This window comes from Mytilus trossulus, chromosome 3 (genome assembly GCF_036588685.1).
Source record: "Mytilus trossulus isolate FHL-02 chromosome 3, PNRI_Mtr1.1.1.hap1, whole genome shotgun sequence".
In the NCBI taxonomy this organism is placed as follows: Eukaryota; Metazoa; Mollusca; class Bivalvia; order Mytilida; family Mytilidae; genus Mytilus; species Mytilus trossulus.
In genome coordinates this window covers 65,791,036-65,818,823 of record NC_086375.1, presented here as the reverse complement: position 1 = coordinate 65,818,823, position 27,788 = coordinate 65,791,036, and the positions used below count along the sequence as shown (strand labels likewise).

Genomic DNA, 27,788 nt, shown 5'->3' with positions numbered 1-27,788 from the left:
ATTATTTTTGACTGTCTGTTAGATCCCATGTTTCATTATGGTATCAATTTGCCGTCAATTATTCCTAAAAAAAGACTACATATTCACAAAATTTAAAATTATAGAAAACTTGGTGTCATGGTTTGGTTCACTAGGATCATGGTTAAGTTAATGTTCGACATGGTTCAGTTATGAGATTCCTGTCGTGAATGATGGAAGTGTTACGATTAAAATAAGCAGACATTATGTACAACTATTAAAATACTGTTTTAACATTATTCTCGCTGATAATTATTTTCAAGTTTAACCCATTCTATCCTATTTTGAGTCAATGTAGTGTCGCTATTTTTTCATGTTATTGTTTTGTTTCCAGACGAGTTGATTTGAGTTTTACATATAAATGAGGCTAGAGGGTATAGAAATTTCGGAAAAAATAATTAAACAGTTATTTTTCGTTAATTTTTTTATTTATAACCTTTATTAGTTGTTACTCTATCATATGGTACAAAAAGCATTAAAAAATCAATTTGTGATGGCCCCATATGACTTTAAAAGTATATATGATTATCATTGAAAAATTACATTATTCCGAATTAAAAGTGAAACATCTTTTATAACTCGTCGGCCACCGATATTTTTTTATTATTATTTTCAAAAAAGCTGTACTTAAACTAAACTTTTATAAAATTTGAGCGATTTCTGTAATTTAGTTCTTTTTTTATTTCGATATTACTTTTTTTTCTCCTATTAGTTCAACAGAAAAAAAGTAAATTCACAAAAATGTATGCTTTTTTCGAACAGATTGTGAGTGTAAATGAACGATGATCCGATCTTAATTTTATTTTATTTTTCTATAAAGTATAAGAAAAAGTTCATTTGTGGAAAAATATAGCGAAATCCTATATTAAAATAAATTTTGATTTAGACCCGCGAGCCACCTCAAAAATGATCTTTTACTCGCAAAAATTCAACTCTCAAAAAATAAGTCATCTACAGTATACTAAGATATTATCATCATAATTATCATAATTATAGAACAAGCACATATAAAGAGACGACTATAGCAATATATTAAAGAATTTCAACAATAGCAATTTTTTTTAAGTTAGTGTATTCGGAATGCACTATGACCTAAGAAAACACACAGTAACATACAATAAGTAAATACAGTATCATTTCCAATGAGACCACTATCCACCCTAGAACAAACACTTTTTACCAAGTAATTAAAGCATGTCTTCACTATCGAGCATCTCTTATTCAGGTCCGACTAAACTTGAGTGTTTTAAATTTAAACATACTAGTTTTCGAAAGGATATATAGAATGATAAGACAAATTAAGTTGGCAACTTCATTGCCAAGTCATAAAAGATATGTATTATAATCATCGCTCAGTTTGATTTTGCGCTTATCTTGTTCATCCTTTTTATCCGGTACGTATCCGTTAGGGTCGGTTTTATGCGGTACTCGTCCGTTGGATGTACATTTGACGTCCGTTCTGTCCAGTACGTTTCCGTTTCTCGTACATTGAATATCATGTAAGTGTCCGTTAGGCATTAATTGTCCGTCCGTTTTATTTGGTCAGTATACCAACGGATACAAAATTTTGTCAACGGAAAACTTTTTTTTCATCCATTCGGCGTCCGTAAGAGCTATCCGGTAAGGTGTGACCGAAGCTTTAGATAGTAAAATAATAATCTTTCGGTACTTATTTTCAAATCAGTCCAAACAATAGTTGATATCAAATAAAGGCAAAAGTAATATACCGCTGATTGAAACTCGTAAAGCTATGGACAAAAAAACTAATCATTAGACAAAATCCGATCAAAATAACATCAAAACCAAATACATGAATTTGAAGAAAAGTACCGTGACACGTCTTATAGTAATGTGAATTCACACTCAAATATAAGAGAAAATAAACGACACAACGGAAACACAACATTTAAATGTAACACACACTGAAACGAACTATAATATAACAATGGCCATATTCCTGAGTTTGTACAGGACATTTTAAAAGAAAAAAATGGTGGGTTTATGATTCAACTTACATAAAAATTTGGTGTGAATTGTACATATGACAGCTCCTAAAATGCAGTTCTCGATATCATTATATTTCTAAGGGACACAACTCTTTTCACTCTAATTTTTGGATTCGTCCAAGACATTGCTTATATAAACATATGATGTAAATTTTGCCATAATTTTATGGAACTTAAATAATGTAAGTTCCATAAAATTCTGGCAAAAAATGTACATTTAAGAGTGCTTACAATGCAATTTTAAACAAAACTTTTATAAGAAAATTATGATATATTAAGTTTCATAAAAAAGCCGGTAAGAATTGTAAACGTGAGACCGGACATATGAACACACAGACGGACGGTCGAAAATATGAACGCCGAATATTTCCATTGACCCTGTAATGGGTTACGCGAGGTAAAACGATCTATAAATGTACGATTTATCCGGCCTTTTTGCCGTTTACGCCGAGCAAATTTGGTCAAAAGACTTTTTTCCCTCTTTAGTCAATTAGGTAATCGTGTTACTTTAACTTTTCACAATCGCATTCAAGCAAACTATCAATATTAAGGTGTCACAAAGATGTATATATTTTGATCTATATCATGACAAATGAAACCAAAACCATGACGAATTTCTAGACTCTTAACTTAACCATGTCAATCGCTTAACCAAACCATACCAATTTGGATATCTTGGTTATCCTGAGTTAATTTCTTTGAAACAACAATTTCAATTTAGATAGTTTGACTTACAATATAGATTCAAACATTTAATTTGCTTTTTATTTGCTCATTTGAGAAGAACTGAGGCATTCGTTTTAGAAAGTTACATAACTTATCCATGACTAACTTAACCAAATTATGACAAAATCACTGTACTAAACGCTCCTCGATCTGACGACCTTGCTACCCGTGTGTTTGAAAATTGTGAAACATTCGAAATAATCAGGATTTTCTTATCCCAAGCATAGATTACCTAAGCCGTAGTTGGCACAACTTATTGAATTTTTTGGTCTTCAATGCTCTTCAACTTTATACTCGTTTTTTTTTTTTTTTTTAACAATTTCAATCTTAGCGTCACTGATGAGTCTTGTGCAGACGAAACGCGCGTCTGACGTATCAAATTATAAGCCTGGTACCTTAACTATAGATTCCACAGCTGCAACAAGTGTATTATATCAATTTTATGGTCGTTTTTATAAATTTACTGTTTGAAAATTATGAATTATTCGAAATCTTAAGGATTTTTTTTATCCAAGGCATAGATTACATATTTCGTATTTGGCACAACATTTTGAAATTTTTGGTCTTCAATGCTCTCCAACTTAATACTTGTTTGGCATTTCAATAATTTTGCTCTGAGCGTCACTGATGAGTCTTATGCAAACGAAACGCGCGTATTGTGTATCAAATTATAAGTACCTTTGATAACTATATAAATAGAATAAAAAAAAAATTGCATCCATTCTCAAAGAAGTCAAGGTTTATATAAAAGAGGGACGAAAGATACCAGAGGGACAGTCAAACTCATAAATCGACAATAAACTGACAACGCCATGGCTAAAAAGGAAAAGGAAAAACAGACAAACAATAGTCCACATAACACAAAATAGAAAACTAAAGAATAAACAACAAGAACCCCACCAAAAACTAGGTGTGATCTTCGGTGCTCCAGAAGGTTAAGCAGATCCTGCTCCACATGTGGCACCCGTCCTATTATATAAATCAGTCCGAAAATTCCTTAACGATAGTGATCCTTGCGAGTGTTCATGGTAGATACATAATTAATTCCGTTTACATGGTCGTCAATTAAGTCTTATTTCGGATAATTAGGTAGGTTAAAGGTCTCTAAGCTGAACAAAGTTGTGTCTTTTCTTTCTTTTAATTGTAAATTTAAAGGCATAGGTTTAATATTATATATGCACTGAAACCGAATAGTTTTTTAATATGTAAAATTCGACTGTGTTCAAGTTTCATAAAAACTATTTTTCAGAATTGATTTTCATACACGTCTAGATGATAGCTCAATCTCAATAATTTTAAATAGATAGAACGTCGTCGGTTCTACAGACGGAATATATTACTAATAGTTATATACCTTGTAGAAAAGAGGTGCGAAAGATACCAAAGGGACATTGAAACTCGTACGTCGAAAATAAACTGACATGGCTAAACATAACAAGACTAACAAAAAAAAACCAACAGTACACAAATACCAACATAGAAAACTAAGGTCTTAGCAACAACGAACACCACAAAAAGCAAGGGGCGATCTCAGCTGCTCGGGAATGGTAATCATATCCTGCGCCACATGTGGCTCCAGTTATGGAAGGGAGATAAGATTAATGGTTTGTTATGCACTTAAAATGCTGGTCTAAACTATTCGTCATAGCGAACATGTTTAACCCCGACACAGTCTGTGTCTGTCTCAAGTCAGGAGCGTGTAATTCAGTGTTTGTCGTTGGTTGCTGTGTTACGTATTTGTTTTTCGCTCTATCTTTTTTACATTAATACAGCCGATTTCGGGGCTATTTATAGCTATCTATGTGCCAGTATCGGGTTTGTTCATTGTTGAAGGTCGTACGGAGACCTATAACCGTTAATTTCTGTGCCATTTTCCCTCTTATGGAGAGTTGTCTCATTGGCAATCATACCACATCTTCTCCTTGTATATTTGTGTAAAATGATTTTTTCCTACGATCAAATGATAGGGTTTTTATTTACTTTACTTGAACATTAAGACATACATTTGAATGAGTCAAGTTTCTCATCAGCCTAACTTACTGCCATAGTCTATTGACAGTAAAAATTGGTTTACGATTCGCGGACACACAGTGAAAATTGAAACAGTCAAGTGTAACTTTTACATATTGTTGCAATAACTTATTGTTGGAAAAATACAAGATAACATAGGTTTCGGATGATTTATTTATGATTCAAGTATTATGAGTCATATATTTTTATTGGCACTTTGAATAGGTTCTGAATACAGGATTCCTCAATATTGAGCTGAAATAGAAATAATAGAAGTAAATAATTATGTAGTATAAAATACATGAAAGTTACGTCGGATTTTATTATTTTTATATATTCTTTCATTTTCTGTCAAATGCCACGATAAAGAAAATGCAACAATGTGCTATGTAAGCCATTTAATAGATATATTTGATATATATTTTTACAGGCTCGTTTGCAAAAACTACTTATCCCATAACTGGTGTGTCTCTCTTAAGTAAATGAAATAAAATTTCAATCGTTGAAGTCTTGAGTGTAATCATGCAACCTAATGGTTGATTCAGGTGTACATGGTTAAACACTAGTCATTTTTGGGGTCCTTTTTTAGCTTGCTGTTCGTATTGAGCCAAGGCCGCGTGTTGAAGACTGTACATTGACCGTTAATGATTTACTTTTATAAATATCACATCTACTTATATCTATGCAACGCATACTAACCATATTTTCCTTTTCCAATGCTGATACCACCGCTGATACCACCGTATCCTTTACCGTATCCACCTCCAATACCCTGCCCGAATCCACCTCCGATTCCGTATCCACCTCCAATACCGTATCCTTGTCCACCGTATCCTTTTCCGAATCCTTGTCCACCTCCGATTCCGTATCCACCTCCGATACCGTATCCTTGTCCACCGTATCCTTTTCCGAATCCTTGTCCACCTCCGATACCGTATCCTTGTCCACCGTATCCTTTTCCCCATCCTTGACCACCTCCGATACCGTATCCACCGATTTGGATACCGCCGCCATATCCACCACCGAATCCACCACCATATCCACCGTCGAATCCACCACCATATCCGCCGCCGAATCCACCGCCATATCCACCTCCGTATCCGAAACCGAAAGCCATTGAGGCACAAAGAGCAAGAGCGACTAATCTTAGCATGGTGATTGTTCTGAAAATATAAATAGACAAATGTTACTATGTGTTTCTTTGATTGTTTATGGTGGGCGTTGGACGTCTTTCCTTATACCAAATTTGTTATTGCTTTTTTTCTTTTTGTTCTCATTTTTATATGTTTACATTTTATTTCTTATCCAGTTTTGCATATAATTTTCTTTTAGGTGAGTGGACAATAATAATATACCGTCACATGTGTTATACTCTTTGTTTACTTTTCACTATTTGTTACTTGCTTACATTCGTTGCATTTTTTAGTTTGACAAATTGAATATGAATATGTTTTCAATTGACTAAAACTCAGATTAAAAATACAATCATTCATTCCAATTTTAGCGATTCCTTATGTAAATCAGTTTGCAATATTGCGGATTCTTGATTTATCTTCTGCTACAGTATGAAGATAATCAGTGGCTGGTCGGACATCGTTTATTTATGATATACATAATTTTTTTTATATTCGTTGTTAAATTGTATAATAAAAGGAGTGAGTCAGTGCTACGAGTATAATATGGAAATACTGAATGATCGCTAAATGCCAAAAATAACTAAACACTATCGGTCTTTGTAGGAAATTTTAAACTTATCATTTTTGGTTGAAGTCGTGTACATTTCTTATTTTAGAATTATGGTTTTATCGTATAACCTTTATAAGAGCAACATAATTAAATGAAATAATTTACATTCTAAAATAGAATAGTTTCGTTTCTAATTTGCGAATTTTCTAGTACTTGATGAAAAACAGGATACATTATTGTCTTATTCTTAATATTTGTTATAACTTGACCATATTAATAACTTTAAAACCTTATTAATACAGTGTACTTACTTTGGTGGAGAGTTGAGATGTACTGCCCAATGAAGGTTTTCGCCAGGGTTATATACCCATTACTTTCTACATCCATTGATGCATTAACTATATTTCATGTAGTCATCAAGGTGGACAACAAGGGTTGTCAATTATGTAATACTGGTACAACAATTGCACCCATACATCATCGTTTACATAAACATTACAAACGGGGGTCAGACTATTGCTGACTACAACATAATATTTGTCATGACAAAAGAAACACTAAAGAGATATATGTAATTGAATAATGATTAAGCTTTTGAACCCTCGTCCTTTGGTCTCGAGATATGGTCATACCACATATTTTTCATTTACTTAATGATCATATTCCAAGAAATATAATACCTCATATTTTTATTTTCTTAATGATCATATTCTAAGAAACGTTCATATCATCTTTTAATTTTCCTAATGATCATATTCTTAAAAACATTTATACCACATCTTTTTTTATTTTCTTAATGATCATATTCTTAGAAATGTTCATACCATATCGTTTTATTTTCTTAATGATCATATTCTAATAAACATTTATACCACATCTTTTAATTTTCTTAACGATAACTGAATTCTAAGAAATGTTCATACCACGACTTTTTATTATCTTACAGATCATATTCAAAGAAACGTTCATACCACGACTTTTTATTTTCTTAATGATCATATTTGAGAAGCGTTCATACCACATCTTTTTCATTTTACTAATGATCATTTTCTAAGGAATGTTCATACCACGACTTTTTGTTTTCTTAATGATCATATTCTTAGAAACATTCATGCCACTTCTTTTTTATTTTCTTAATGATCATATTCTAAGAAATGTTCATACCATATCTTTTTATTTTCTTAATGATCATATTCTAAGAAACATTCATGCCAATTCTTTTTATTTTCTTAATAATCATATTCTAAGAAATGTTCATACCACGACTTTTTATTTTCCTAATTATCATATTCTTAAAAACATATATACCACATCTTTTTTATTTTCTTAATGATCATATTCTAAGAAATGTTCATACCACGACTTTTTATTTTCTTAAAGATCATATTCGAACAAACGTTCATACCACATCTTCTTTTATTTTAATGATCATATTCTAAGAAATATCATACCCCATCTTTTTTATTTTCTTAATGATTATATTCTAAAAAAAAATCATACCGCATCTTTTTATTTTATTAATTTTATTAATGATCATATTCTAAGAAACATCCAGACCACTTCTTTTTATTTTATTACTGAACATATACTTAGAAATGTTCATACCACGACTTTTTTATTTTCTCAATGATCATATTGTAAGAAACGTTCATACCATATCTTTTTATTTTCTAAATTTATATTTTTAGAAACATTTGTACCACATCTTTTTTTTTAACTAGTGATCATATTCTAAGAAACGCTCATACCATTTTTTTTTATTTTCTAGATGATCATATTCTAAGAAATGTTCATACCACGACTTTTTTTATTTTCTCAATGATTATATTTTAAGAACTGTTCATACCACATCTTTTTATTTTCTTAATGATCATATTCTAAGAAATGTTCATACCACATCTTTTTATTTTATAAATGATCATATTCTAAGAAATGTTCATACCACATCTTTTTATTTTATAAATGATCATATTCTAAGAAATGTTCATACCACATCTTTTTATTTTATAAATGATCATATTCGAAGAAATGTTCATACCACGACTTTTTTTATTTTCTCAATGATCATATTTTAAGAAATGTTCATACCACGACTTTTTTTATTTTCTCAATGATCATATTCTAAGAAATGTGCATACCACATCTTTTTATTTTATAAATGATCATATTCTAAGAAATGTTCATACCACATCTTTTTATTTTATAAATGATCATATTCTAAGAAATGTTCATACCACATCTTTTTATTTTATAAATGATCATATTCTAAAAAACGTTCATACCACATCTTTTTATTTTCTAAATGATCATATTCCAAGAAACGTTCATACCACGACTTTTTTTTTCTTAATGATCATATTCTAATAAATATTTATACCACATCTTTTAAATTTTATTTTCGTTATGTTCATATTCTAAGAAACGTTCGAACCACCTCTTTTTATTTTCTAAATGATCATATTCTAAAAAACATTTATAACACATCTTTTTATTTTCTAAATGATAATATTCTAAAAAAAAACATTTATACCACATCTTTTTATTGTCTAAATGATCATATTCTAAGAAACGTTCATACCACATCGTTTTATTTTCTAAATGATTATATTCTAAAAAAATGTTCAAACTACATCTTTTTTTTTTATAAATGATCATATTCTAAGTAATGTTCATACCACATCTTTTTATTTTATAAATGATCATATTCTAAGAAATGTTCATACCACATCTTTTTATTTTATAAATGATCATATTCTAAGAAATGTTCATACCACATCTTTTTATTTTATAAATGATCATATTCTAAGAAATGTTCATACCACGACTTTTTTTATTTTCTCAATGATCATATTTTAAGAAATGTTCATACCACGACTGTTTTTATTTTCTCAATGATCATATTCTAAGAAATGTTCATACCACATCTTTTTATTTTATAAATGATCATATTCTAAGAAATGTTCATACCACATCTTTTTATTTTCTTAATGATCATATTCTAAGAAATGTTCATACCACATCTTTTTATTTTATAAATGATCATATTCTAAGAAATGTTCATACCACATCTTTTTATTTTATAAATGTTCATATTCTAAGAAATGTTCATACCACATCTTTTTATTTTCTAAATGATCATGTTCTAAGAAATGTTCATACCACATCTTTTTATTTTATAAATGATCATATTCTAAGAAATGTTCATACCACATCTTTTTATTTTATAAATGATCATATTCTAAGAAATGTTCATACCACGACTTTTTTTATTTTCTCAATGATCATATTTTAAGAAATGTTCATACCACGACTGTTTTTATTTTCTCAATGATCATATTCTAAGAAATGTTCATACCACATCTTTTTATTTTATAAATGATCATATTCTAAGAAATGTTCATACCACATCTTTTTATTTTCTTAATGATCATATTCTAAGAAATGTTCATACCACATCTTTTTATTTTATAAATGATCATATTCTAAGAAATGTTCATACCACATCTTTTTATTTTATAAATGTTCATATTCTAAGAAATGTTCATACCACATCTTTTTATTTTATAAATGTTCATATTCTAAGAAATGTTCATACCACATCTTTTTATTTTCTAAATGATTATATTCTAAAAAAATGTTCAAACTACATCTTTTTATTTTCTTAATGATCATATTCTAAGAAATGTTCATACCACATCTTTTTATTTTATAAATGATCATATTCTAAGAAATGTTCATACCACATCTTTTTATTTTATAAATGATCATATTCTAAGAAATGTTCATACCACATCTTTTTATTTTCTTAATGATCATATTCTAAGAAATGTTCATACCACATCTTTTTATTTTATAAATGATCATATTCTAAGAAATGTTCATACCACATCTTTTTATTTTATAAATGTTCATATTCTAAGAAATGTTCATACCACATCTTTTTATTTTATAAATGTTCATATTCTAAGAAATGTTCATACCACATCTTTTTATTTTATAAATGATTATATTCTAAGAAATGTTCATACCACATCTTTTTATTTTATAAATGTTCATATTCTAAGTAATGTTCATACCACATCTTTTTATTTTATAAATGATCATATTCTAAGAAATGTTCATACCACATCTTTTTATTTTCTTAATGATCATATTCTAAGAAATGTTCATACCACATCTTTTTATTTTATAAATGATCATATTCTAAGAAATGTTCATACCACATCTTTTTATTTTATAAATGATCATACTCTAAGAAATGTTCATACCACATCTTTTTATTTTATTAATGATCATATTCTAAGAAATGTTCATACCACATCTTTTTATTTTTCTTAATGATCATACTCTAAGAAATGTTCATACCACATCTTTTTATTTTTCTTAATGATCATATTCTAAGAAGTTTTTACTACATAAATTTATTATCTTAATGATCATATTCTAAGAAACATTAATATGTATGTAAACCAATACCAGTTATTTATAAGACATGTATAACCAAAATAGGACTTAGTCGTCATGATTTAACTATAGAATGTGGTCGCTATTCTGCAATTCCAAGAAGTATTAGGCTATGTAGGTTTTTTTAAAATTGCCATTGAAGATGAGATACATTTCATTTTAAAATGTCCTTCTTATCCAGGTCAAACACAAAACAGCTGATCTACAAAATAACTTATCTGTACAGCACTATCGTGTTACAAGCCAAACAAAGCTTACAATGAAATGAATTACTCAACTAACGAAAGCTTAATTATTCTTTCAAATTGTGCTAGGTCACAGAAGAAGAGGCTCAACACTCACTGATATATATCAAAATTTCGCTACGACAAGTTAAATAGATATAACATTGTTGGGATGAACTCATGCAAAATATATGATTATCTGTGGTACTTGTCGTTGGCGCTCAAATAAAAAAAAGAATGCCAAAGAAATTATGTCTTGAGTTAAAGACAATTAAATATAGTTATGTTCTTTTTCACGAGTTCATCCGAACATAAAGCATTTTTCTATACAAGGCTTAATAACACAAAACACAAATATACTATTGGATGTAGGTGAAGCATCCAGTCATTTAATAATACATTCGGAACATAATAACAACATGTGAAGAACATTTTTTTAGAATGGCAGGTGCTACGCCAAAACGCCACTAGAATTATGATCAACAGACTGAGCAATCTACAAAATACAACTAAAAAAATTAGAAACAATTCACAACTACATGTAAATGAATGAAAAGAGAAAATTGATTAAATACTGTAACTTTGGACAGTATACATGTGCATCTATTGAATTGTACAATTCTATAAAAGTTATCTTACTATACGCGTGAACGACAGTACCTATAGAACAACAATTGTCTGGTTTTTTTAAACAAACAGACATTAACAGCAATTGAATTAAACGTGTAGACTGATTGAATGCAAACCGTCGAATGATTTAATTATGCACGCGTGAATCCACACGTGCAAATTACTACGCATAACGGTATTCGTTAAGCCTTATAACGAAAAGAAATTTATAAAACTACAAAATATAACCCAAATCTTACTGAGGCCATGATATTATAAGCTTGATGGAAGAAAGTAATAGTTTTTCGAATGTTAGCATCGTTTTGGGATTTAATAATTCACAGATATATAAAGCTGATGTACTATTACTGAATTATTCATTGTTTCGCGAATATGTTGATCCCATCAAGTTTGGAATAAAAGAGGTCACAGATAAAGTTAAAGTCTGTTTTAAGTGTTGATTTACATCAAGAAATGTCGCGTCTAATGTACTAAATTTTAAAAGCATGGTATCTTTGACAAGTGGTTTGTTTCTTACAACTTTTTTTTTATGAAAACAACACCAATTCTAATATTGTTGTTTAATTGATGTTTAATTTCAAAATTTTTCGTTTATTCATGTTCTAAAAGAGTAGGTCCGATAAGGGCCAATTTGGTCTAAAATTTCAGATCAAAGATGAAAGATTTCCGGCACTTTTTAAAACACTACAGTGTCTTCTTCAGTAGATTAAATTGGTTGAAGTGAAAAATTTGATCTGATTTAGTCATTAAAATGCCCATATTCAAGCGTAAATATGAAAAATATATCAAATATGCCATACAATGTCACTATTCAGATGGGTTTTTTTTTTTTTTTTGTCAAAAATAAAAGTGATGCGGCCACTTCTAATTGAGACGGAAACTGTCTTAACGTTAGAACAAAAATTGTAAGATTTTAGTAATTTTGCATGACTTAATGATGCAAGTATCCGATACATGTGCATTGTATTACCAAAAACAGAAGTGTTCTTCTTTCCAATGAATAGCTGAAAGTTTACATTTTATTCTTATATGACATGCTTCTTTCGCTCTGTGAACAATTCCATGCTCTAAATCCAATAAAATTTGTTTCCACATGCGTATATTTTCTTCTTCAAAATAATGAATTTCATCAAATTATCATGCACTTAATATATTTCCTTAACTCTAAAACACTTTCAAACTCTCAAATGGTGCACATGATGTTACTAATTCATTTATTATGACTGTATGTTGCATTCCAAAATTGACATATTTGACCTAGATACGACAACCGTTTATGCTGGCTGTTCAAACTCCTACCTCTGAAAAATCACAGTGCAAGCCATTTGCTTTTTTACAAACAAAAATGGGAAGTTGGTGGAAGAGCATACACAAACACTTTTACACGTATACTTATCGGACATAGAATTTACCTTAATCGTCCAATTCAGAATCGAAATAATTGATGCAAGCTATTATACTTTCTTGTCGTTTTAACAGCACTCGGGCAAAAATAATCACGAATATAATGCCTACCCATGTTAAAACTACAATAAAGTATAGCTTGCATCAATTATTTCTTAAACAATTAAGTAAAATTGCTATATTTATGGGCCAAAAGGAGTTTTAATAGGCCTAATCCTTTTATCCAATCAGAATCGGAACAACTGATGGAAGCTAGCTGCATTTTTTAATACACCAAAAGAGGATAACAGAAATTACCAAAAACTACCATACAGTGTTACAAATCACATTATCACGAATATCTTACTTTCCCGAAACACAGACATGCAAAAAGTCAAGAGCTACAGCTTGCTGATTACTTACTTAGTTCGGGATATAGAAAACGAAATATGATTTGGAATTCGCAACTACATAAAGTTACATAAATTAGTTACAACTGTTGGTTGATGCTTTTGCTAAAACATAACCAGAAACTATAATACTTCTAATAGATCAGGTTGTCTCAATATTAAGAGTAATTGAAATCAGCAGTGTATATGAGAGCAGGTAATTGAAATAATCAGACTAGAAGAAAGAACAGTTTACTGAATTAGCAAGTGTGTTACCCCAACACCACTCGTTGTTGAAAGATTTCAGGAAGTCCCAAGTTTAATAATTTGCTCTCCAGTCTTTTTAGATCTATTGACACCTTTCATGTAATTAAAATTATATTTTTTATATAGTTTCCAATCTTATAGTTAATCAAGTTAAAGAATTGACGACTGTTTTCTGGCAATTTTTCTAACAATTTTTTTCAAACGTTTTTACACTAAATCCATTGGATTTTTGATGTGTACTGATTGGTAACGTAGTCTTAGATGCATGTTTTTTTTTATAAGAAGATCTTTGACTCCGGAATTGATATTTATTCTACAGGCTAACTTACATTCTCTATGATAGGACACCCTTGTACTCGGTCAAGCATGATCAAGGTTAATAAGTAAATTCAAGATTTTAATCGGTACGAGTTTGAGGGTTTATTGCTTTCTATTCATGACTTATTTGTCGGATAGGACATAACTTAAATAAGAAAAGATGCGGTGTTTATGTTGTGTACAAGAAATAAGTTTGTATAAATTTTTACAGGGTTTTTGTACAAGTTTTAAGTTTTTTTACACATACCTTCTTTTGCGAGGTGATATTAGTTTACCTTGTAAAGTGTATCAGCTGAATGTCTTAAATGCAAATGTATATACTTCAACCTAAGATGTAGTGCTATTTTGTTTATCCTCAAACTAGAAGTAATGATACATGAATGGTTTAAATTCTAATTTAATTTTTATCCTCATACCCAAGTCATATCCTTAAAAAAAAAAGTTGTGTTCTTATTATATCTGTGTATCAATTCTCAGTATCAGACTGTATCATGTAGTTGTAGAAATGTGATAGAAATACTTTTAGTATACGAAACAAAAGACGGTGTTCATTTGTGTTAAGCGGTTCACAAAACACTGATAATTTGTAAGCATTAAAACTTGTACACAAAACATACATTTTGAACATCATGTCTGCTCTATGGTCGGGTTGTTGTCTCTTTCACACATACCCCATTTCCATTCTCAATTCTATCAATAAGACAGCAATTCCAATAACACAAATAACCAATAAAACGACATCTCAAGGTCAACATACAGTGTCTAACCAATAACACGACATCTCAAGGTCAACATACAGTGTCTAACCAATACACGACATCTCAAGGTCAACATACAGTGTCTAACCAATAACACGACATCTCAAGGTCAACATACAGTGTCTAACCAATAACACGACATCTCAAGGTCAACATACAGTGTCTAACCAATAACACGACATCTCAAGGTCAACATACAGTTTCGAAAACATGTTCAGCAACAGACAGTTGACCATACAATTGATAAAACTTTAGGAAAGACTATAAAAAGAGTTCAATAAATAGTTTTTATTATAATTTAATCAGATTTGCAATAAGGTTTGACCTTACGGCAGTTCTTCTGGTTCTGTAATTTGTAGCACTTTGGAATTGCTTATGAAACTGGGATGGATGACTCCCTTCAATAGAGACCTACAAAGGAAAATGTTATAATGTAAATGGTTTAGTAAAAAACAAAGATAAAGGAAAACTCATGCAGATGGTCTAGGTTTAATAAATAGAGACGTTAGTAATGGATTTTTGATGAAATGGAGAAGATACCAAGTGGACCATAAAAGTGATAAATTTGCATTTTTTCCTCTAAATGGTTTTCGACTTTATTAAAATATCAAAATTATATAATACCGAAACTTACCATATTTTTCTTTTTTGTCACTGATGCTATCGCCTCCTCCAATACCGTATTCGTTTCCAATACTGATCAAACCATGTCCTGAACCGAATCCGTTTCCGTATCCTTGTTCACCTCCGATACCGTATCCTTGTCCGATACTGATCAAACCATGTCCTGAACCGAATCCGTTTCCGTACCCTTGTCCACCTCCAATACCATATCCTTGTCCAATACTGATCAAACCATGTCCTTCATCGTATCCATTTCCATATCCTCCGCCAATACCGTACCCTTGTCCACCTCCGATACCGTATCCTTGTCCACCGTATCCTCCGCCAAAACCGTATCCGTTTTCCCAGCTTTCTTCGATATCGTAATCTTTTCCATATCCGATATTTCCATGACCATATCCGCCAAATCCAAGATCTGATCCGTATCCGCCATTATAACCCTGGTCGAGACCTCCATAGTTCTGTCCGAACCCACTATTACCTCCATGACCGTATCCTCCAAAGTTCTGTCCGTATCCCCCGTGGATTTCAAGTCCATGTCCATATCCGCTGCTGTATCCGTATCCAAAAGCCATTGAGGCACAGAGAGCAAGAGCAACTAATCGCAGCATGGTGAATGGTCTGTCAAATGTAAAAATAAAGGTTAAAGGTTTGATATACTTAACCGTCTTTCTAAACAAAATACATGCAATTGTTTATTGGAATGATATCAGAAATATTTTAACTAGAACCATAGAAATTTCTTAAGTTTTAAATCAAGTTTTAAATCAATTTCAATAATTATAGTAGTGGTATGTTGTTTTGTTTTATCCGTAATGTCTTATCTTTTTTTTTGCTATTGTATTTTCAGTTGTAAAGGTGCCATGAAAGTAAAAATTGTCAATTTGTGGTGTAATTATTAAAAAAGATAAAAGACTATGAAAGACTGTAAATTTCTCAAATTATTATTTATGTGCACATATATCGAAATTGATTAATTGTCTTGTAATTTTGTAAAGCATGTTCCAATAAACACACAATACTGTGGATTTTTTTTGTGAGGAAGGCGCGACATTTGAAGGGTAAAACAATTATTTTACAGCCATGGAGAGAAATTCTAATGCACAATTAAAATAGGAGATAACTCATAATTATATATTCGATTAAATAAAAAGGGAAATAAAACCTGAATTAATGGTGCCCCTCTATTTTGTTGATATCTGAAACTGTGTTTTGTTTTATACTTACTGTTGGTTTTTTTTTTAGATTTTCTTCAAATATTTTTTAAAAGACTCCAGAGTAGACCGTTCGTGAGGTATATATAGTATTTGACAACTTCTGAAGGACAGTTATTTATTATGACATATAGCATTAAATGTAGCCGTAAATGGGGTTTATTATGCAACATTAACAAAGAAACAATAGATATATTACTTATTACATCACGGAGACTAGCAGATTTCACACAGTTATTGCTGAATACACATTGTTTGACCAAAAGAACACTATGATCAGCACAATATATTGGTTTGATTTTGTAGACTGATTAATTACTTTTGTTTTAAATACAATAGATGAAAACAAACTTCGGCGTATTGTTATTACTATCCAGCAACTTTCAAAATGTTTAAATTATTGCAATGAATATATATCTTTTGCAGTATTCTAAGAAATCTTATTTCTTCGTTTTGTGCCTTCACAACGTCTCTCTCATCTTAAATTTGCTTCACATATTTGTCATTAGACGACAGGTTCAGCAAAAACTTTTGTAAGCCGTTAGCCATTCACAAGTTTAATATATTTCCCGTTATAACTTGGATATCGGCCATTTATTAACCCCAGTAACACCTATTCGTTGTTTTCATTCATTAATGTAGGTAGATGAATATGTTACAAAAAGTGTTTCTCTGATATTTGTAATTCTAATTTCAAGCAAAAATCTGTCTCCTATATCATAATAAGTATGGAGAAAGTAAATTGTATGAAGTCCGACCGATACCAATATATACAACATGTGCAATGATTTTAGTTCAACTTAAGGCAACATCAAATTAATATCTTGTCGTTTCCTATTCGAAATTGTCTAATTTTCATTTTTTTAATTTATTTCATTCAGAATTTGTTTTCGATCGGTTTCCGGGTGATACATGTAATATTCCTGCCTTATTCTGTTCGTGTTTGTCCAAAGTCAGGAGCCTGTAGTTGTCATTGGTTCATGTTTGTCCAAAGTCAGGAGCCTGTAGTTGTCATTGGTTCATGTTTGTCGTATATGTTTTTCATATCGGGACCTTATTTAATCGACTATATGGTATGGGTTTCATCCCATTGTTAAGTGCCGTGCGATTACCTTTAATTGCGTAACTTCATCTTCATTTCTTTTGACTTGCGATGGAAAATTGTCTCGTTAGATATTACTAGTATAAGGGACGACATCCAAAGATCGATGTAGGATAAAAAAAAAAATCAAATAGTTTGGGGTGGGGGAGGGAGTGTGCTTATGACAAACAAATTTACCTTGGAATCTGGAAAATACATTTACAAATTTTCTAATGTCAGACACCAAAAACATTTAACTCAACACGATTCATTGAAATATATTATATATATATAAATATTTTTTCTCGCTGCCCTTCTATTTTCTATAATTTATTTTTAGCATGATATAAGCAATGACATTTTTTCAAAGTCATTCTTAACTACAGTAAATACTAGTAAATTTGTTTAATACATGTATGTTATATTGTTACTCGTTTGACTAGACATGCCAAATTTCTTGTTAGGTTGCAAAACAGTGTTAAGAAGAACACCCAGAAAATTTAGATTTTAAATTTTGCAGTTACATTAGTTGGTTTAAAAATTTAAAAAAAACACAGAAGTATAAAGAGAGACCAAAGGTACCACATACATTCAATAGTATAGAGTGAAGATTGTTGCAACCATTTGACTGCTCTACATTTTACTCACATATAACTCAAAATCAATATATTAAAGAAAGAGTGAAAGAATAAAAAAAGTTATTAATTTATCAAAGATCGAGTCAAACAGGTTATGCTTATAAGATAATAAAACAACATATCTTATTTTAGGGACTACCGAATTATACTATTTACCGGATTTTTTTATAACATGAGCAACACGATGGGTGCCACATGTGGAGCAGGATCTGCTTACCCTTCCGGAGCACCTGAGATCACCCTAGTTTTTGGTGGGGTTCGTGTTACTTATTCTTTAGTTTTCTATGTTGTGTCAAGTGTACTATTGTTTGTTTGTCTTATTCATTTTTAGCCATGGCATTGTCGGTTTATTTTAGATTAATGAGTTTGACTGTCCCTCTGGTATCGTTCGTCCCTCTTTTACATACGCATGTTAATGATTCAGCTGTTCTGACCAATTGTGCACCCATATACAAGTTTGAAAGTCCACTAACAAGATGGACTTAATTATCTCTGAGTCAAATAAAGGAAAACAATTTTTACAAGTACCAGTCAAAGACTGGTCTATTATTATAGATGATTCCCGTATATTTCCTGCATGTATTCTGCATTTTAATCATGTCTATATACTTTTTCAATATCTGACGCCAAACGATAGCCGGACCAGAGGTAAAAAATGCTTCTACCAAGAAGGGCTACAAGCCTACAACAGACACCTCCGGCCGATCGTTTTTTTTACCAAACTCCATCAGAGACTGGAACAAACAGCCAACTTCAGCGACATCACCTGACACAGTTCAAGAATTCAGAGCTACACTGAAGGCATGCTCTGCTAAAATTTAGACAGTAACATCCTGTACATAATTCTTAGAGTATATAGAACGTTTTAACCTGTAAATAGCCAAGAGAAAACTTTCTGTGTTGTCCGACACTGTGTATAGTTTTCGCGGAACCTCATACATTTAAATATTAAATTCGGATCCTTACCTGGAAGAAGGGGATAGTCGCTGTATTTTATTTACAACTTTTCTTTTACATAATTGTAGTACTTTTTAATGTTTATATAAATAAATAAAGACTTTCTTATAAATGTTTATTAATTTATGAATAACAAGATGTGGTATGATTGCCAATTTATGTTCAAAATAGAAAAAAAACAAATTACAGGCAAAAAAATGTCAGGTTAACTACAGGTAAATTTGCGCAATCAAAATACATGTACCATTTATCGGCGCAAATTTCATTCTAAAATCCGCGCAAACATAGGTCTCCCACGACTACAATAATGAGGAGCCAAAAATTTCTAGAATTAAACTTTTTTTCTAAACCTGTTTTTTGGGTTCATATGACTGTAAAAAAATAATTGGCGAAGAAAAAATCATATGGTGGTGCACTTCTTTTTTTGCTACGGCCCTTTGAAAGTACCCAATTTTGATGATTTTCCAATTTTTCATCAGTTTTTACCTATTTTTGGGCTATAATCATGAAAAATATCACATTTCCACAATTAAACTTTTTGTCATACTTTCAATAAAGATGAAGGGGACCAATCTGAATGAATTTGAATTACAAAAACTATAGGTAAGTGTTAATATAAGAAAGTTTTATCATATTTTGATGCTTTTTTATGTCAAATTTACCATGTTGTCAATTTTGTAAATTTGTGATTTTTCTCCGTTATAAGTACAAATTGCATATTTTTTCAACTTCTTTGTTATAAATGATTGAAAACATACATATCTAAGAAATTTGAAAAGAAAAAAGGGATGTGGGATGCACATGTTTCTGGTAAAATAACTTTTTGTATCCCTCACCCATTTTCTCGAAATTTTGGCTAAAAAGACTGACTTGATTGGTAATAAAATTTGTAAAATGTATTACTCAAAAACTACTCAATGGAAATACCCAATTTTTTCACAGAGTTGAGTTTGATTATAACATTTTTTAAATTCATTCATATTTTCCACTTGTATCACATGTTTTAGACATAATTCCAGAACGAGATTTCAACGAGACTGAACGAGACTGAAATGTCAGAAGAATACATCCTTAACTGGGATCACCTAGAAATATATATCACATCCGGTACAAAAAAAAAACATGTGGGGGGGGGACGTTTGGCTATTTGAAATGTTCGTATTGTACATTCAGACAAGTCCTTTCAAAATGGATACGTTAAATCCAATGTCTCGAGTAGGGAGAATAAAACTCTTCTCACCAAGATAACAAAAATCACTGATGAGCTTCACCTGCAGGGTTTCAATGATTGTCGTTGGTTCAAGTCTGTAATATTGGTTGTTCCTAAAATTTTTGTTCTAAATTAGGCCGTTAGTATTCTCGATTGTTTCATATATATTTTTTTTATGTTGGGGCCTAAATAAAGTCGACTATACACTAAGGGTTTTTCTCATAAAAGCCTGTACGGTTGTCGTTTTTGCTTTAACCAACTCCATTTAAACTTTATAGAGTAGTTGTTTCATTTTAAATCACACCACTCCTCATTTAATATGTATTCCAATATTTTTTTCCCATTTTCAGTAAACATACCCCTTTTTGTAAGTGGCATTCAAAAATTTCTGCCCTTATCTTTTTAGTGACTAATTTTGGATCTAAAAGTTCTTTATCCTTGTATTGAATAAACCAAAAATGTTTACTGGTTATATGTATATAGTCATACCTATCTGATGCAACCACGTTCCTTCCGAATGAGGACAATATCAGTGCTTTCTGAAAAAAGACAACCATACCAGAGAAAATATGACGTAACAATTCATAGGAATTCGAAAGAGGACAAATGCAAGGCAACATGTATGTCCCTGTTTTGCATGCCCTGTTTTCCCAGTTGCAGTTAAAATTCCTGTCACACACTCGTTGACTCACTCTGCAGAACGCATCTATTAGATTATTGTTAATGTTGTTCTATATATGCATGATATATTTGTTACTGGATGTTTAGAAAACAATTAATAAAGCAAATCTCTAAAATTAGACTTTTTACGACTTCAAATGTTGTAAGCTATTTCTAGAGACTGGTTTGTTTTGCCCTTGTATTTTACAATCATAAGCACGTACCATCGTAGTCTCGAATCCCAACCGCAGATCGTTTTCCACACTATAAATAAGGACCAAAAATTTACGTTACTGGTAATGATCGCCCTAAAGCCCTTAAGGCTTCCAAGAAAATATGGTTCATATGGTATATATAAGCTTTTTGTTCTATCGGATAATGTAAGCAGCCAATTGAACTTTTAAAATTAAGATTGTAAAAAATGGCTGTATTTCATATGTGTATGTGTTAATGCGTTTCGTTTTGGTTACTATCACTTCCTTTGTTTAGTTTTGTGCAGTTTTTTGAAAGGAAAAGTGAGTTTTCACGGAACTGGAATTATGATTCAAATAGGTGAGCTTGGAAAATATGTTTGAATATAAAAACAACACATTTACAATTATAACATGTGCTTTCGCATTGTTTTTTTTTTCGATTTACAATCATCAAGAATCATGAAACCCCAAAACTAGAATATCAAGAATGTACAATTTACTATATTTGTTCCGGACCATATGAGTATTTGGACCATACGCGTATGGCCATGACCATATGCGTATACTCATATAATCCGACAGTACGCGTATGGTCGGACCATATAAGTATATACTCGAATGGTTATTAACGGGCCGGACCATATGAGTATCTTGACCATCTGGGTATTTGTTTTCAAATATGCATTTATAAAGAAGGGATACAGCTACAATACGGTTGTCAGGTCTTTAAATATTGCATATTTTGGCTTTAATATTGATTCACTTATAGGGTCTTTGCATCGGAACTAAACACATTTATTTAAAAAAAAAAAAACGTTGTTGGCATGACTTGGGTTATGTTCTTCTCATATATTTTATGATAGTATAATACTAAACCCCTAACGGGAGGGATTGTGCCTAATATGCATATGATGTAGACATAATATTTCAATCATGCAGTTTAGTTGAGGTCCGGAGCTGGCATGTCAGTTAACGCTAGTAGTCTGTTGTTATTTATGTATTATTGTCATTTTATTTATTTTCTTTTGTTACATCTTCTGACATCGGACTCGGACTTCTCTTGAACTAAATTTTAATGTGCGTATTGTTATGCGTTAATTTTTCAAAATTGGCTAGAGGTATAGGGCATTGTAGGGGGAGGGTTGAGATCTCATAAACACGTTTAACTCCGCCTGTCCCAAGTCAGGAGCCTCTAGCCGTTGTTAGTCTTGTATGATTTTTAATTTTAATTTCTAGTGTATAATTCGGAGTTTACTATGACGTCCATTATCACTGTACTAGTATACATATTTTTAAGGGTGCAGCTGAAAGACGTATACGGGTGCGGGAGTTTCTCGCTACATTGAAGACCCATTGGTGGTCTTCGGCTGTTGTCTGCTCTAGGTCGGGTTGTTCCTTTCTCAATTTTATTACAAACGTTTCGATAATACGATAATCTTTATCTAAAAAATAATGATGGTTACATGACAATGTATTAAGGTTAAGGGCTACGTTAAAATGAAATATTGATGCCAAAGTTAATTTTCATCGCTTATTGCATTCTTCCATGTAGGCTTATGATGACATTTGCCTCCACTCGGTAACATAACTTTTTTTCGTATTTGCACGCCATGGTTGTGCATGATCCTTTTCAGACACCTTTAATTTGCAAGTGAAAAGATATAACGCATGTTTGTTGAAATCTGAAATGGTAGCAAAACGTGTTTTTTTTAAGTTTTAACCCTAGGTAGATTGAAAAAAAGGATAGTTTCAAAGATGTTTGAATAAGCAGACCCTAAACACATTTCACGTTGTTTCGTTTGAAAATAAATAAATGTATCAAGAAGTGTGTGAAGAGTGAAAAATGTTGTTGTATAGAAGTATTTGTAAGGTAAAGATTTTTTTCAGGATCAACGTAGCAAGTTACGAAAATACCATATTTTTCTCAAGCACTCATTGTTTTTGGTTTAATCAACCATTTTCTACATTTGAAAAAGCCTGTACCAATGGTCAGGGATATGCAAGTTGTTGTCCATTTGTTTTTGATGTGTTTTGTCATTTGATTTAGCCATGTGATTAGGGATTTCCGATTTGATTTTCCTTTTTTTTTTTTATCTTTACCAAAAGTCTCTTTTTATTCATACTAGCTAGTTTTATAAATTAAATAAAAATCTATAGGTTCTATGAAAAACTCTTATTTTAAAGTGTATTCGTGTGCTTACTAAAAGATTTAACAACTTTCTGTATATTCAAGTGAGGGTATGATATTATATGTTGATCTTTTTCAGTTATCATATCTAACTAAGGCGCTATGAAGAGGACTATATGATCTGATAGTTCTTGTGAAGGCTGAAACCACATACAATATGTCACCGCTTTGGCAATAAAACTTTCCCAAAATATACGTTTTCAAACTACCTATTTTTAACTTGTTTCGAAGAAAATGTCCAAATGAACTGCATTCCATTCTACAATTATGGCAGTGTTGAAGGTCGTACGGTGACCTATAATGTCGGTGTCATGTTGGTCTCTTGTGGACAGTTGTCTCATTGGCAATCATACCACATGTTCTTTTTTATAACATTGTATAACATATTTGTTTTACACCACGACATTCTTATCGCAAAAGTTTGATATTGCTAAAAATGTCTGAATAAATATTAGTTTGAATTCTGCTATAGTACACAGAAGCACAATACGGCAGTAAATGAACCAAGATAGAAGGCAGTAAGTTTTTAAAAAAATTCTAAGTTTTATTTTAATAAGGATCTTGTGAATTTTGTAGCACTTTGGGACTGTTCCTGTTACAATGGTTCATATGATTGTCCTCAATACTGACCTACAAATAAAAATCAGAAACTTGTAAATATAAAAAATATGACGACCAAATTAAACTAAAAAGGTTAAATATTCTAATGTGAATGTTATTGGTAGGTAACTTGTTAAAATTAATTATGATATTAATGAGAATAAAAAATAAAATGCATGCTTGCAATTTTCATTGACATTACTTTAGTTAAATGATTTAAAATCAAACAATAATAACTGATATTTACCATATTTTCCTTTTCCAATACTGACAACACCATGTCCTTTTCCGTATCCTTTTCCAATACTGACCAAACCATGTCCTGAACCGAATCCGTTTCCGAATCCTTGTCCACCTCCGATTCCGTATCCTTGTCCACCTCCGATTCCGTATCCTTGTCCACCTCCGATACCGTATCCTTGTCCACCTCCGATACCATATCCCCCTCCAATACCGAATCCTTGTCCACCTCCGATACCGTATCCTTGTCCACCGTATCCTCCGCCAATACCGTATCCGTTACCAATACTAATCAACCCATGTCCTTCACCATATCCGTTTCCCCAGCTTTCTTCGAAATCAAAGTCATTTCCATATCCGATATTTCCATGACCATATCCGCCAAATCCTAGGTCTGATCCGTATCCGCCATTATAACCCTGGTCGAGACCTCCATAGTTCTGTCCGAATCCACCATTACCTCCATGACCGTATCCTCCAAAGTTTTGTCCGTATCCCCCGTGGATTTCAATTCCATGTCCATATCCACTGCTGTATCCGTATCCAAAAGCCATTGAGGCACAGAGAGCAAGAGCAACTAATCTCAGCATGGTGTATGGTCTGTCAAATGTAAAAACAAAAATGAAAGGATCTATACTGAAATTGATATACCAGTAAGATCTATAAGAATAAGCATTCCAGGAACTTCTTCTTATATAAATTGTAATATTTAGTGTAATTAGGAACCCACCATGAAAATTATTCTGTACGTCGTTCTTTTTTGTTAACCTTTTTCTTTACGGAAGCATAACAGGCAGTCAGGTGTAAATAAAAGATGCAATAGACCACTTTCGAGTTCATCCGTCACCGGAAAAAACTCGTCAATTATACGCGCCTTTATCATCGTCATTTGTGCGTTTAGGGGCATCGTCACTTCCTTCCAATGTTGAGCGAGTGGTTGGAAAACTATAATTCTATATTGTACGAATGATTCGGCAAATTGAATTCTCAAAATTGACAATTAACACTGCTGTCATTAGGGAAATGTCAGTAAGTACCTACAGAGCAACCATTATTTCTAGTTTATCCTGCACAAAGACGATCACTAAGACGCTTGATGAACGTAAATAGTGCAGGGATACAGGCGAGCCCCTCTATCTGGTAAATGACGTCATAAAGGCGTGTATAATTGACGAGTTTTTGCCGGTGACGGATGAACTCGAAAGTGGTCTATTGGCAGTTGCATTTTTTTTTTTTATTATTTTGACTTAAAATCAGAAAATCAGTGTTCTATACAAACGTAACAATATTATGTCATATTAATGAATTAGGTAAGTTAATATACATGTAAATTAGTGTAAAAGCAGTGAAAAAAATATATATACAGGAATGAACTTACTGTTGTAGAAGGATGTTTTCTTCAAATGTTTGAAATGGTCACCGACACTAGAATAGACTTTTCGTTAGGTTTATATAGTGTTTCACAGATTTGGTATGACAATTATTTATTATGACATATAACCGTCAGTCAACATGGAGAGTAAATGGGGTATATTATACAATATTTACAATAGAAACAACACATATATCATTTATTACATGACGGAGACTAGCAGATTTCACAACTTTATTGCTGACTTCATAGTGTTTGACGAAACAAATATCACCAAAAGCATGTAATGGTCTATTTTTGTAGACTGTTGTATCATTTTCTTTGTTATCGATACTTTACAGCAAAACATAAATTAAAAAAAAACAATATGTACTGTGTTTACCAAAATTGAAATAATACGATATTGTAAATGATAGTTCAATTTTATCCAGTTTCAAATAATGAAATAATTTATAAAATCTAGTTTCATTATGGGAGTTATTTAAAATGAAAATGCCTTTACCAAGTCAGGAATATGACAGTTCTTGTCCATTCGTTTTTGATGTGTTTTGTTATTTGATTTTGCCATGTGATTATGAACTTTCCGATTTGATTTTCCCCTAAGATCAAAATTTTTGTGATTTTACTTTTTAAACTCCTTCATTCTCGAAATCGAAGAGTTAATTAACGAGTACGAGCTTTTACTTTATTACATTTTACTTCCTTTTTTTTTTAACTTGAATAATAAAGTCAAATATTACAATTATTACGTATTTCAATTAGTTCTGATTTTAACAAATACATTGTATGTCGAATAAAAGATCGAAAGTTTCACCTACTATACGAGGGAGGGGGGCTTGCTTGGGATAGATATTTTGTGTCGCTATACAAAACTCAGATTAATTAACATAAATGGGATAAAAAAAATTATCTATTACGGTTGTTTCGATTCCCTAATAAGTTTTTGATTGAATCCAAACTTCATTGGTGTCCTTAAAATCATAATGAAACTCAGACTAAACAATATTGTAATTATTTAGGAAATCACACCATGGTAGACTAGTTCTGGACCCTCAATTATCGGACGTGTAAATATAATGGTATCTACCATTACATGATAGAAAAAAGAATGAAGCAGTTTTTGCCATTCATTGATTGTGATTTGTCATTATGTTTTGCATTAAAATTAATTATTTCATCATTGACAAAACATTCAAATTTGAAAGTTCCAAAGCTTTATCTCAAATAGTAGTAGACAAAGTGTAATGTTGGATATTTTTCATTATTTATATTAAGGGAGCCTACAATTTCATTTAAGCTATACGACTGTATGCATTAATGGGATATTTTATATGCAATTTTCTATATTTTTCTTTTTTTCTTTTTTTTTCTTTTTACTTTTTAAAAGTATTTAAAACAGATATTTGAAGGCATTGGAAGGTCAAATTTATTTCCAAGAACGGTAAAAACCCACATACATGCAGTTCTGATATTACTATAAATATTTTTTGAAATATTGTGATCAAGAAGAAATACAGTAGGTGGAAAAGATATATCTTACACTAATTTAAGATTGAAGAACTAATATTCTCATTCAATTTAGTTTAGAATTTGATATTTGTTTAATCAGAAACACTATTGGGATTGTAATTTTAATATATCTTTATGTATTGGTTTTCATTGCAGTCCTTAAAATACATAATCGTGTAATTTTCTATATAAATGTTCCCTATATTTCCCAATAGATTCAGTTTTATTTTGCACATATTGAATTAACTTGATGGAATTATCGCACTTTAAGCAGAGCTGCACTTTTCTCTGCCATTTCAGGAGATACTTGGGTACCATATTTTTGAGAAAGACGTCATGTAGATAAATGCGATAATCTGTTGTCTATTGACATTAGTTTATATGAATGATTAATGACAATTAGTTGAGAAGACCATCACATT

General features: G+C 31.2%; 1 protein-coding gene across 48 annotated transcripts in view; it reads right to left on the bottom strand.

The window, feature by feature from the left end:
- Nucleotides 1-26,096, bottom strand: part of LOC134712154 (uncharacterized) — a 45,003-nt gene extending 18,907 nt beyond the window's left edge. For 41 of the 48 annotated variants that reach the window (XM_063573358.1, XM_063573367.1, XM_063573357.1 and 38 more), the window contains exons 1-3: nt 25,864-26,096; nt 24,625-25,085; nt 5,547-5,684 (exon numbers count right to left, since the gene is read on the bottom strand). In XM_063573358.1, coding sequence (XP_063429428.1) covers nt 5,547-5,684; nt 24,625-25,075 — 589 coding nt within the window. In that variant the 5' untranslated portion in view covers nt 25,076-25,085; nt 25,864-26,096. Of the gene's footprint in view, nt 1-5,546; nt 5,924-6,757; nt 6,885-15,792; nt 16,125-16,730; nt 16,794-24,624; nt 25,086-25,863 lie in introns of those variants that run through there. The other 7 variants (XM_063573381.1, XM_063573393.1, XM_063573408.1 and 4 more) reach the window with 5 other exon arrangements.
- Between the last annotated feature and the right edge of the window lie 1,692 nt (nt 26,097-27,788).